Below are 13,216 nucleotides of genomic sequence, written 5' to 3' on the forward strand. Positions count from 1 at the left end.
AAACATTAAAAATGAAGTTAGTCTTTTTCTTGCAATGTAAGTAGCTCTATCTGCAGAGCTTTCCTTCAGTCTCTTTACAAAGAACAGGCCCGGATGAGGGGGAAACAACTGAGTAATTAGCCCTTTATTAAAGGCTGTATGGTAGGATAACTAAAGTGAGAGAACTGGCAATAGGAAATTACTAAATTTTTAAAAATCTCTTACGATTTTTGTTCATTGCTGCAATGGGAACCTACAATTCAATGGAGGCATGAACTCAGCCCTAAGACTGCCTTTGTTCTAACAGGTTCAGTTTTGTTTAAAGATAAATAACTGCAGTTGGTGCTGAATGCTTGCTTTGAACATTTAAATGGTTTCTGAATGGCAAGTTTACTACAGTGTGTTTTGGTAATGGTGAAGAGTATGGGTTCAGGAAAAAGTCAAAGGCTGCTCTAACAGTTTTTTGAGGGTTTATTCTGTTTGTTAAATGCTTCAGTGCTTCAGAAGATAGACAAAAAAACTTGATTAAATTGTGAGAAACCTTTCTTCTTTGAACTGTCCTTTAGTACCAATAAATCTTTCCCAAATAATCAAAGATAATGTACTGGGATACTTAAATTGATCTTCTATTACCATGTCTAGTTAACTGTTTATTATAATACTTGTCCAGATGAAGTCAGTATGTCCATTTGCATACTAGTATTGTAAAGATAGCAGATTTATCCTGAAACAGCTATTTTTTTCAGTGTTTAAAACACACCTATGCATAAAATGTAGACAAAAAATCTTGCTATTCATTGCAGTCTTGGAATTGAGGAATAAGAACCTAATATAAATATTATATTAGGTTTAAAACTCCTCAAGGAACCCACCAATAGAATTTCCTCTGAGGGGTGAAGAAAAGAATTTATTATTAATACCAAGTGGGTCAAGGTAATTAAATTCTCAAAATTTTAACATAGTTCAATGTTATATAACTTTGTGTATCACTTCTGCAATTGTTTTAATTCATTTTGACTCTTGATCCTCTGAGATTATCAATGAAGCACAAAAGCAGATAGCTCTACTGATGATTTATTATCGTAATATACCTGTTCTAATGGCTTAATCATTTTTAGACACTAGTAAAATGCTTATTTTGTTATAAACATGATGTCCAGCCCTATTTTGGAGTTATAGCATTCATAAAGTTCTAAAATGAAGTGTATTCTCACAGGCCTTTTCAAACTAAAAAAAGTCTTGTTACCTCAAAGTATATTCATTAGTGTGAATAGTAGCACGTGCGTTCATAATTCTAAGTACGTGTTTTTGTTGTACGGGACTGTTCTATATGATATAAATGCATTTATGAAGGAAGCACTTTACATGGTCAAATGATTTGTTTTAAAATTTGAACTGTTTTTACTCAGGGGAAAGTAAATGTACTTAGTTTACTGTTATGAAAACCAAACATAAAAGCTTCTCTCTCTCTTGCTTTCCAGAATAAATTTTACATAGAAACCAAGCTTAACAGAGACTTAAAAGATGACCTTATAAAGCTGTTTACGGACCATGTTGCAGAAAAGCACATTTACAACCTAATGCGTAAGTACACTTACTGAATTTTTCTTATAATGGGAGCCTGGACTGGGAGGACTGGGAGTCTTTTTAGGTATTGTAGAAATCCACAGCAAATAGGGGAAAAAAAGGCAAATGGCTAATGGGCTTAAATACAAATTCCTTTACCAGGCATATGGAGGATGGTTGTTTTTTTGTTTTATTTTTAGTTGCTGGTAAAAAAAAAAAAAAAGATGTTTTAAAGCTGAGCCTTTTGTTATAACACTTGCAATTTCTTTTATTCTGTGTGAAAGGGTATGGCACGTGTTAGCTGTTAATTATTTATTTATTTTTTAAAGGCATGGTTTTGTATGTAGTCATAGTTGCCCCAGTATGTTGGTGAAACAGTGTTAGTTGTGTCAAAATCATGAGTCTTAAGAGAAAACATACACTTTATTGTGCTGCTGCTTATGATTTTGTTTGTCTAACTTCATTATCAAAATATTAACAGGTGTCATCAAGAATATGGCATGGTCAAAGAATTATATGATACAGCGTATTGTCATGATGCGCTCCAGAACTGCGAGCTAGTTGGTGAACTGTGCAATGCTGGCAGCCCTTTCTCTGTAAAGCTGAAGAGGTGATGCAGATAGAATGTGCTTAGAGTGATATGCTTCCCTTTAAGCATTCCTGCAGTTGACTCCATACGGTGAAACTCTGTGCTTGCCTGGAACCCCGCTAACATCAGGGTGCGTTGAGGTAGGCATAGGGACATTGGTATTGGCAAAGTTAGTCCTTTGAGAGGACAGTTAGCAGAAGGCTGAGGTAATCAGTCTTGGAGTTTAAATTGCAGAACACCTCAGCAATATTGCAACTGTAGGTGCTTTATGCAGTATGATAGATCTTGAGTACTGTATGGAGTTCATTATGTAGCCTTTTGCCCTACTGTGGTGTGTCATCTGGCCCTGCTGTGTCTCTGTTTTCATCCAACTTCTCCCTATCTCTTCTCTGAAGCATTGCTATCTATATGCTAAACAGAGACCAAATTAGGGTGATTGGAGTCAAGTTGTATTTCTCCTTTCTTTCTGTTTAGGTAGTAATGCTCTTTTCTCTGCAGTCAAAGGCTGGGGGAAAGCACCTTTGTGTTTTTTGGGTTGCTATGAATCTGAGCGTCCTGAAAGAGGAATAGGTGAACAAGGTGAATATCCTGGAGTTAGGGAATTTGGTGCTCTGGAATCATGGGGAGATGGTGGTTTCTAATGCCAACTAGTTTCTACATTTTGGAAAAATCTCTTAAGAGCTTTTAGCACTGTAGCAGATTAGGTCACCAAGGAAAGAGCAGGAGAATGAGAAATGCCAGCCCATGGACCTGATGTTTTACTTTGTGCTTTTAAAGAGGTTTAAGAGCATCATGAGATGTGGTAATGTGATTTTTTTTTTTTTTTGAAGTTATTGAGACCGTATCATGGAAAATTCGATTAACACTGCCTGTCACAAGATCTCATGTTGTCTATATGTACATGTTCCAGGCAGTGAAAAAGTGTACATTAGTATGATTTTTTTTTTTTAATGAGAAAACAAAGGTCTTGTGACGCTTACAGTCAAATTCTTAGGATATTAGTATCTTCCGGAATGTCTTGCTATGTAATGCATTTTCTGTGACTTGTAATTATAATAATCAAATAGAAATTATAGGTAATGTTGTAATGAAGGGAAAATCCTGTGCCAGTGAGAGCAAAAAATTCTGATATTCCCTATGCTTCCCTGCCTGTGTGTTAGTTGCAGAAATCAAATTAAAAGAAGAAAACATTGAAAAAAATAAAAAAGCTGCCACCTGCTTTGTTCCTAAATGTGGAAAGCACTGTTTAACCTTTGCATTTCATTTCAGTCTTACTTTCACCTTGTTATGACTAAGTTATTTAGCACTTGTTTTACTCTGAAGACTTTTATGAACTCTTCACTGACTTTGTTAGATCTTGGATAATAATACCTTTAAGATGAGTAGAAATATGCCTAAATAAATGTCTAAACTTGCTAACTAGGAAATTCAGTTATTTGCTGGGAAATAATTGAAGAATACATGGCATGTGATATAGTACTGCAGAAGTACTGGAAAAGCCGTAGTATTGTAGTATTTTCTGCCATTCTCACCTGTTCTTCTAGCTTACTGAAATTCATACCAGAATAGATGTGAATTTATTGATATCATTTTCAGAAGTGTAAGGGCTATAGGAAAACAGGATACATAACAGGGGTTTGTTTATGCCTTTGCTTACAGGCTTAATTTTCACTATGTGTAATACTGTTTTTCTGATACTTGAATGTAGATTTGGTTCAACAGAAGAGTGTTAGTGTATTATGAGGAAAAAAGATTAAGGTTTTGAGTAGATGTGCTTAGGAAATTGAAGTCACTGAATTTTTAGTTTATATAGAAAAATGGAATTCGTGGATGTTCCTTACAGATGCTGCAGCTGCCACTTCAGCATGAAGAAGCATGCCTTCCCCTCCATATGTTAGAAGAAGAAAACAACAGTTTAGTCAGTTCGAGATCTAGACTTAGAGGGAAAGAATAACATCTATTTTTACTCTTGAAATTTGTTAGTATATTTTTCATACACAGGGATTTTTCTTTGTAGAATTGTATCATTCTATCAAGGCCTGGAAACTGACATTTCTATTTCAAGTTGTATTCAGGAAGGACTATAAGTATATTTCAAGTTCACTTGATTTAAGGAAACGTTCCTACTCCACTTAACCATCCATTTAAAAGAAAACTGTCAGAAAGTGCAGCACAGATGTCTTAGCGTTCGACCTTGCATCAAACTCCCATTGGTTAAAGAGGCTCCAGGCCTTGTGTTGAGGGCAGGAGATGCAAAATGAACTCTTGATGCAAAGGTTTTTGTGCGAGCATTTGTCTGAACACTGAGTTGCAGAAAGAAAATGGTGAATACCTGTGATCAAGGCCAAGAATTCATTATTTGCAGAAGAAATATTGCATAAGTGAACTTTACTTGGACAGACTTTGCCTGCGCATACACGGGTTCCCTTTTTGGACAGAGGAAACATTAAAAAAATTGCTCTTAGTATCTGGAGCACTTCTGAGCTCTTAAGTACCGTTAAAAATTATATAGTACACAGATGCATGAACACAGTTGTGTTTATAAAATACACTCGGACATATTTGTCAAGTCAGTGCTCATCACATTAAAGTAGATCCATGTGAACTAAGTGAATATAATCTGATTATTTTCCTTATGCAGTCTAAAGCTGGCTCTTGCTCATAAGGCCACCGTATTATATGGTTTGGGAGAATTTGCTGTGTACAAAACTGCTTGACTGAATATAACAAGCAAAGGTACAGCATCTTATTTTGAAGAAGCTTCTGAAATACAGAAAGATGCAGATAATACCTAGTTGCCCCTGGGAAGGAGCGGAGGAGAATGCTGCTGCTGTTCCTGCTAGAGTCCTGCACAAGACTATTGCACAAAGTTCAAAAATACATGTTTTCTGTCCTTGTGCAGTCACTGTCTTTTTTAGTAGGATAGACCTGGATTTCCTGAACTATAATCTCAGTGCCCTGGAAACACTCTGCCTGTTTGTTGCTTCTTGTGTTTAGAAGAATGTTAATTTTTATGAACTTTAAGTGTCTTCAGCAATGAAAATAACAGCTCCTGAAACTCGTAATCCTTAGTGTTTGTAGCAGGTAAAATTCAGTGGCAGAGAGTGGTTTATAAGTAACAACTGTTTTTCTCTTTTTGGAGATCAGCTTGGTGTCTGAAGAGACTTAGGAGGGAATCTGAGGAAAAGAATCCTCCTTATTCTTTGTTGAGAGCAGTAGCGTACCCTCTGTGTTGTTGGAGCGGGGAGGACTAGGAGGTGTAGAATTACTTCGTTACGGCACTTGCAGCTAAGTGGTAGTCTTAGCATATCGGTATGATACTTAACCACGCACCAGCCTGTGTGTGCCTAGGAGCATTTTTTTCTTACCTTCCATGTTAAGGTTGAATTCAGGAAGTGGTTTCTATTCCTATAAAATAGGGTACTATTATGTATCATTTTGAACAAGCTGGTTCTTTTCATAGAAGCATCTACCTGTGCTCCTGGGCAGTCATTGCTCATCTACTATCTGGAAAGCCAAGTGAATTATATCAGAGGAAAAACTGCTTTCTTCACCACTTCTGACCTTTTTCCTCTTGACTATTGTGAGCAATGAATAAATCCATTTTCTAATCTCTGATCTACTTTGTCAAGAATAGATCAGAGAAATGAGTTCTTTTTATCTGGAGAAGAGGAAACCTTGGGCACTGTAGCAAAAGTGCACTGTAAGATTTGTGTATGTGCCGGACAAGTGCTATAGGGTAAACAGAATCCAGGAACTGCTTCACTTCTCTAACAATTGTTATCAGAAACCAAACTGATAGTGTAGCCTCTGAAAGAGGTTTCAGGCTGTTCCCTGAAACTTACTGGTTCAGAACTAGAGCATAGGCTTGAAACTGTGTGAAATACAGACAAGATGATTTTCGGGATCAAAGCATTAAATCTCTGATTCTGGCTGCTTTAGTTCGATATATACCTTAGGTAATTATATAATTAGCCACTTAATTGCTGCGTATTCTGTTTTGTTTATCTATATGTAGGTTCTAGTAGCATGTAGACAATTGTTTAGTGTAGTGACATATAGGCATGTCAGTGCCTATATGAATTCAGAGTAAAAACCTTATGTAAAAATATATCACAAATATCCAATGAAAATATAAGCTTTTATATGGTTTGCCAAGGGAAAAATACTTTGTGAAAAGGACTCGTGACTTTTTCCCCCATCTACTTCATTATGTTGGCAGTTTTTAGGTAGATACACTTTTCTTTGAAGATTCTTGCACATGAGGTTTACCTTTTCCCACTAATGTCACTTGGATTCAACGAAGGGTAAGAGACTTTGCTGTTCTATCTTTTCATTTTTATTAGTTGTTGGCCTTCTGTTACAGTTCAATAAAAGGGCTATTTACATTGCAAAAGATTTCCCTTTACAAAGATGGAGGGGAATATATTTCTGCTGTGTTGGTGAAACCAGAAAAAATTGGCCTGCAAGTTGAAAGAGATTACTAGCAGCTTTCTGGTAATGAGGTCTGTGTAACTGTCCTTTTTTTGGCTGCAGCAGGTACAAATTCATATCCTAGAAAATGAATGAGGCTCTAACAGTTGGAGGTTGATATATGTAGCAGGGAACATATTTCCTTTGTAGAGATTTGTATATTATTGATGCAGTGGATAAGCAGGAGAGTGTGTCATTCAGTCTGTACACGGATATATGTTACTAACACATGTACATTGCTGTGTTAACAGACTTCTGGAGGTCAGTGTCAGTGATTCAGAATAATACCCTGATCTCCTTGGCTGCTTACTACTATGACATAATGTCTTTCACTAATAATCTCCATATTTATCTTTTGTGAATACCACAAGAGAAGAACAACTGTTAAAGGCAGGACTGTGCCTGGTGCCAGGTTCATTGCCTGGCTATACAGCTACATCAGAGAATCTGAGGTTTCGTTTGGTGTGTTGCTTTTTAATTCTTTCCCTTTCCCCATGTCTCACCCTTTGGCAGAAATAGGCAGGAAAAAGATTGACTAGTTGAAGACTTCTTCCCTGCCATAGCTGGCACCTCTTTTTTTTTTTTTCTTTTTTTTTTTTCCCCCCAGTTTGAAAAGTGTCTCTAGAAGAGTCAGCATAAGGGAAGCAGCCTGTCATTGCCTTGACCCACAAGACTGCAAAGAAAGTCTACTGAAAAAGGAGGAAACAAAATCTTAGCAATTTTCAGCTTCTTTTTTAATAAGAAGGGTGAAGGCAGTATTTTCTGCACGTTACCCCTCTGGATTTACATTCAGGAGTGCATCTTCCTTTGTGTTTCTCACTTCCATATCAGATCTCGTGCTTACACCTAATTAGGAAATAGCAGTTATTGTCATAAATGACCATGATCTGGAAGAGCTGAAGAATGGTTGTATTGGGTGAGATCAAAGATCTGTGTTGCCCAGTGTCCTGGTCTCCGCAAGGGCTGACAGTGGATATGATAGGAATGCATAGAGCATCAGTATAGGTTTGGTTAAAGGTGCAGCAGGAGCTAATTACCATGGTTTTCTAGCGTGAAAGGTGCATACCGGACCTAACAGATGTTGTGTGGGAAGAGCTGAAGGTTTTCTTGCAGGATTTAGTCTATGTCTACACTAGCAAGTGGTATGGTGTAACACGAGGAGATCTGCAGAGTGAAGCAGTTGGTGCTGAGGACCTAATCTTCACATTTACGCGCATTTACAAGCTATATTTCATGCTTGCTAAGGTCTGATCCTGTGGATGCCAGTTAATATTTTGAGCACATCTGCTTTAATCTTACCTGAAAAGGAATAAATTTCATGTGCTCTAAGACTGCTCTGTGGTATGAAGGAAAGGGTGTGATAGGTGGATCCTTCAGATATCCTTCAGATATCCAGTGGTTATTCTTCAGAGGTGCGTTTCTAGTCTGAAATAAAGCACTAATGTAGAATGCAACCTTAAGCATTTGAAATCAATAATTTTCTTTGGCAGACAGTGTGACTACTGTGATGACAAAAGCAATATTATATAAAAAATGTGGGACTTGATTAGTGAAGCTCCTTTTTTCTGTAGTGTATTGGATGTTGCTCAGCTCCTAGACACTGCTTTGTTTACTGTTTTCCTAAAAGTGTGCAAACTTAGCATGAGAAGAGAATCTGCACAATGTAACTACTACCTTCATAAAGCTGTACAAACTTATATGCTATGTTACACTTGGGTTTTAAGTTTAAGAATCCTACAGAAAAATGAAGTGTAAGGTTTCTAAGAAAGAAGTGCTACTGATTTGATTACTGTGTAAGCCTGTGCTAAGGAATTAAGCTGTGCATTTATTATAGTTCTATTGTTATTATTATGCATTTGCAGATATCTTGTTTTTACAGTTGTGTAAGGGCTCAAGTTCTGCAGAAATGTAAAAATGATTACTCTGCAAAATTAGTTCCCATGAGTTCAGTGGAACTGTATAAATATTGGAGTTAAATACTAAAGAGTTCGTACATTGGGATTAAGTTTTCTTTAACAAATTTAGTTTATTTTGCCGCCTTATTACACATATCAGTTCTGCTTCCATTTAGTTCTGCTTAGTTTTATTCTGTCTCGCTCTGCCCTATCTGTGTAAATGCTGCAGGTAGAGCTGTCTGGAAGTACATATAGAAGGAGCCTGTGCAACTTCTCTGTTGTAGTCTCTTTAATTATTCTAAAGAGACTTGAGTGAAACAGCTAACTAATGCCTTAGCTGTGAAAGTTTTTGGAGTTGCTTTTGGTGTGACTATGTTTTACAATTTTTGAAAGTGTGGTTTTTGAGCACATCTGCCCTAAGGCATACTTGTATATGATTTGTTGCAGTATCTTTTCTGAGGTTCTCCTTGATTACCACAAAGGAGGATAAATCATGTAAGCCTACATGCAGAAGTTTCACTGTTTGCCCAGAAAAAAATACATCTGTGCCAAGCAAAATAACTACTTTGAAAGGAATTTTGAAGGAAAGAAAAAGAATCTTAGAATAGTGAACTCTTAATTCTTGCAGGTAAATCTTGGGTTATGAACAAGAGAAACAGTAACACATTGTCTGCTCCTCTTGTAATTACTGGGGTTGTTTATCTTGCCCTAAGTACCCCACTGTAATTATGAAGTAGCTTAAACCTTAATTAAGGAATGATCTACTGCGGTATTACTGTGGAGTAATAGAATACACTTGGTTACTGCAGAGTGCCTGAAGTGTTGCAGGTTCATTCCTGACCGACTCCACTGTGGTTCATCCGCTGCTCCTCCAGCGTCCTGAGGTGATTATGGCTGTTGTGTCTTACCTCAGTTTAACAGTATTTCGAAGCATCTTATAGCTTTCTGCACTCAAAGCATTTCATTCGTGGGAACCCACAGCTCTCTCCTTTGATTCTGACGTGTTATTTTCATCGGTATTTGCAGGTTAATTAAATCTTTTACATGTTGGTTACTTATGAAGTAAAACTGCATTTCACAAACTAAACGTTGTGGAGGTGGTCAGATGGTATCGTGTCTATCGTTTCCACTGTCGTTCACCTGAGATTTGGTTTTATTCTGCCTCGCCCTGCCCTGTCTGTGTAAATGCTGCAGGCAGAGCTGTCTAGAAGTAGGTAGGAGGAGTCTGTGCAACTTCTTTGTTGTAGTCGCGCTAATTATTCTAAACAAGCAAGAGCCTAACCTATGTCTTGCAGGTCTTTTGTAAATATAAGATTGTAAAACAACAACGTAGCTAACTTCTGTGTGTCTGAGACAGCTGTTTCTGCCCTTATTTCTTCTGAGCTTTCCAATGACGCTCTCTTAAGAAGTAGTATTGGATTGAAAGTATGGGTAGGAATTGGTTAGGTTTCGTTGCAAAACTGAAGATGAATGTGTTTGAGTTTTACATGCTTTGTGTGTTTATATCTTTGTCTGTAAAACTGAGTTGAGATTTTCAGATCCAGAGACGTTTGGAGTCCTGTTCGTTCTTGTGGAAATCCTTCTGAAAGTACATCTCCTACAGCGGTGTTACTCGTTCGTCAGATATTGGCATCCAGCTTTTGGAAGAAGTATAGGCTGGGTTACAGTTTGTACTGCAGGGTTTCATGAAAGGAATATTTTTTGCTTTCTTTACCCTGTTGATACATACGGTCAGCGTTCTGGAATAAAAACAAATTGCTCATCATTATACTTGTTTCATATCACAAATACATCTGTTGACAGGTGATCTGTTAGGATCAGAGTGGAGTTGAGAGTTTTATAGGTGAAAATTAGCTTCAGAAGAAACCCATGAGAAATATAGCATATTTGTAGTGGTGAACTGTCCTTGATTATCATATTAAACTGTTGTGCAAATAATTCTGCCATCCAGCAGCACTTTGAATGTGTTAAGGGACTGCTTGTGTGGGGGGTGCAGTGGTGATTTTCACCAGTCGGAAGATGAGAAGACAGGGTGGAGCATCTTGCACACCTGGCATGTCTCCAGTACATGAGACACGTCTGAGAGGAATGAGATGGAGAGACAGTCTGGTGGGCTCTTTGCCTCTTGGAAACTCTTCTCTTTGATCCATATATACCATAAAATATAACTTTCATTTGTCTCTGCCACCTACTTGAAGGTGTGGTCATGGTATGAGCATCTTATTTCAGATTCCCTCTGGAATGGATGGGATATGTCTGGCCTGGAGTTCCTCATTTACTCAGAGGAGCTAAATGGTTAGATGCATTCTAGTTAGCTATGTAGCTGTGGGGCAGCTTGCTTTAAAGCTTGGGTTTGTCCCCCAAAGCAACTCTGAGTAGCTTTTTCTCCCAAGGTATGTTCTGTTTATGTGCAAATATACGAAATAACTTCTGAAATATTTTTAAATTGCTCTTGCTGGTTATAACCTAGACATTATTGGAGAGTACAGTTCTCAGTTTGTCAGTAATAAAATCAAGTAGCTATGTTAATCTACCTAATCTATCTAACAATTAGATAATTGTTCCTTAACATTTGTTAAAATTTAAATGTTCAAGTGATTTTTTTTTTTTTTTTTAAAACTCCAGATTTTCTGGTCCATATTACTGCTTAGACTTGCTGTGTTTTAAATAATGTTACGTGTATGTAGCGTGAACATAATATAACGTATTAGTACATCAGAGAACATATGAAGAACACTTAGGATTCTCTGGCCATTTTGCAAATCTTTTGAGACTTGTATTGAAGTAGCTACAGTCTAATTAAAAATGTATATATAGTGTAGGGATTGTGTATGACTGTCTAGATATCTTCCTTTTAAAGTCTTCTACCCCTTTTAATTTTGCAATTTGTAACTTTCTTAGCTGCCCGGAAGCTGTTTCAAGAATAGTGTTTGGGAAAGAGACCCTAAATGTGTCATTACAAAACAAATCACAAGCCCTCACCATCTCAAGGCTTCAGCTGTGGAAGGACTAAGCTCTTTTAAGATGAAGTTATTTGTAAAATATATTCATTTCTAACAGTTACATTTAACTGCTTTGACAAACTCCACTGAGAGGTGAGAGAAAAAATACTTCCTTAGTCAGTTTCCCTGTTTTGTGAGCCGCTTTACCCACCTTCAGGAAGAGAAGAATGTAATATGTAAGTTTTCTTCTTTTTTTAGGGTAAGAGCCATAGCGGCAGATGCTAAAGATAGAACTGGAGAAGCTCTGGAGTTAAAAAGCAGTGTCTCCACAGTACAGGTGGAAGAGATGTGCCCTTTAGGTAGAATGCCACAGTCATTTCTCCTTTACATAGTAGCTTATGTAATGCACAAATCCTTTGTAGAAACAAAAATTGAGAGGCAGCAGTTGGTGTGAACCGTACTCATTTCTTTTTGTTTGTCTATTTTATAATTCATATATATGTGCAAACCTCAAATTAAACGCAAGCCAGGCTGCAGTCCTGAATATCATAATGTAAACACTCAGTCTGCTCCTACTGACAGGTTTTTCCACTAGAGAAAGAGGCAATTATTGGTATGTTTACTACAGATGATACCAAGAATGAAATAGAAATGTTCATTCTTGTTCAAAGAACAAACAACTTTTTCTTGTTTGATTTCACATTCTTTTTCATACTCACTTGTACTTCATTCATAGACTTTCAGTCCAGCCTTAGTTTTGTGGACAAGATATTAAACACCATAATGCAAGGATTTGTGAGCCTTTTGGCATTTACCACAGCGGTGTTCATAGTGTGCGAGTGCTTCTAAAAATAAATTGTTTACTTCAGTTCTGTATCTGAATACTTAAAAGCTCTTACTTGCTTATTTTTTCTCTGTACAGCTCCAGATACCTAGCTAAAAAGGGATGAAAATAACTTATTTCACACTTTCATCATGCATAATTTGAATAGGATACTCTTACATAATTCAGGATTAATAAAAGATAACCTTAACTTATCAGTCAGATACCTGACCATTTCCTTTGTGAGAACATGAGATAACAGAAGAAGCAGAACTACTATATTACTTTTACACAAAACTACATGTGTAGGATCTGCATTTTTGATTAAGATGATGGCTAATTATGTGTCTCAATTTTATTTCAGCTTTACTTTTGGAAGCTCAGTCAACACCGTTTCAAATAACTCCTTCAACCATGGCAAATATTGTGAAAGGCCTGTATACACTAAGACCAGGTAAAAAAGAAAAATGTTTTTAGGAGTATCTCATACTGTGGTTCTGTTATGCATTACACAGTGACTACATATTTAGGGAAACATATTTAAAAAAAACAAAACAAAAAAACCCCAGGCACATATTATGCTCCTGTCCATCATAATGCTTAGCTATACTGTGTAAAGGCCCTGGTCTTACTTTGTAATAGTAAGATGTAGACTTTTAACAATATTAAAATTATATTTTTTATGCTCTAATGACCCATTGCAGTTCCTGCTGTAAATCCCTATTATCAGCTGTATCTGCCTTTGAGAACTGAAAGGAAATGGTTTGGCCTTTTTGTGACGTTTCAGAATCAAAATGTTCATCTATTATTTTTCTATATTTAAAAAAAAACAAAAACTAAATGAGCAAGAGAAGGATTGTACCCCAGCTGTAATCTGTTTTTTTTTTTCCTTTGGAATCCTCATTTATAGAAGTGAGGATGAGAAAATTTTACAAAAAAACCTAAACCC

At 36.8% G+C, this 13,216-nt stretch overlaps 1 protein-coding gene across 2 annotated transcripts in view; it reads left to right on the forward strand.

Moving 5' to 3' along the window:
• Positions 1-13,216, forward strand: part of CACUL1 (CDK2 associated cullin domain 1) — a 46,820-nt gene that overhangs the window by 25,310 nt on the left and 8,294 nt on the right. For both annotated transcript variants that reach the window (XM_068951612.1, XM_068951611.1), the window contains 2 exons: positions 1,461-1,563; positions 12,632-12,721. In XM_068951612.1, the coding sequence (XP_068807713.1) occupies positions 1,461-1,563; positions 12,632-12,721 (193 nt within the window). The remainder of the gene's footprint in view (positions 1-1,460; positions 1,564-12,631; positions 12,722-13,216) is intronic.

The sequence above is a fragment of the Struthio camelus genome, chromosome 7 (genome assembly GCF_040807025.1).
Source record: "Struthio camelus isolate bStrCam1 chromosome 7, bStrCam1.hap1, whole genome shotgun sequence".
Classification (NCBI taxonomy): Eukaryota; Metazoa; Chordata; class Aves; order Struthioniformes; family Struthionidae; genus Struthio; species Struthio camelus.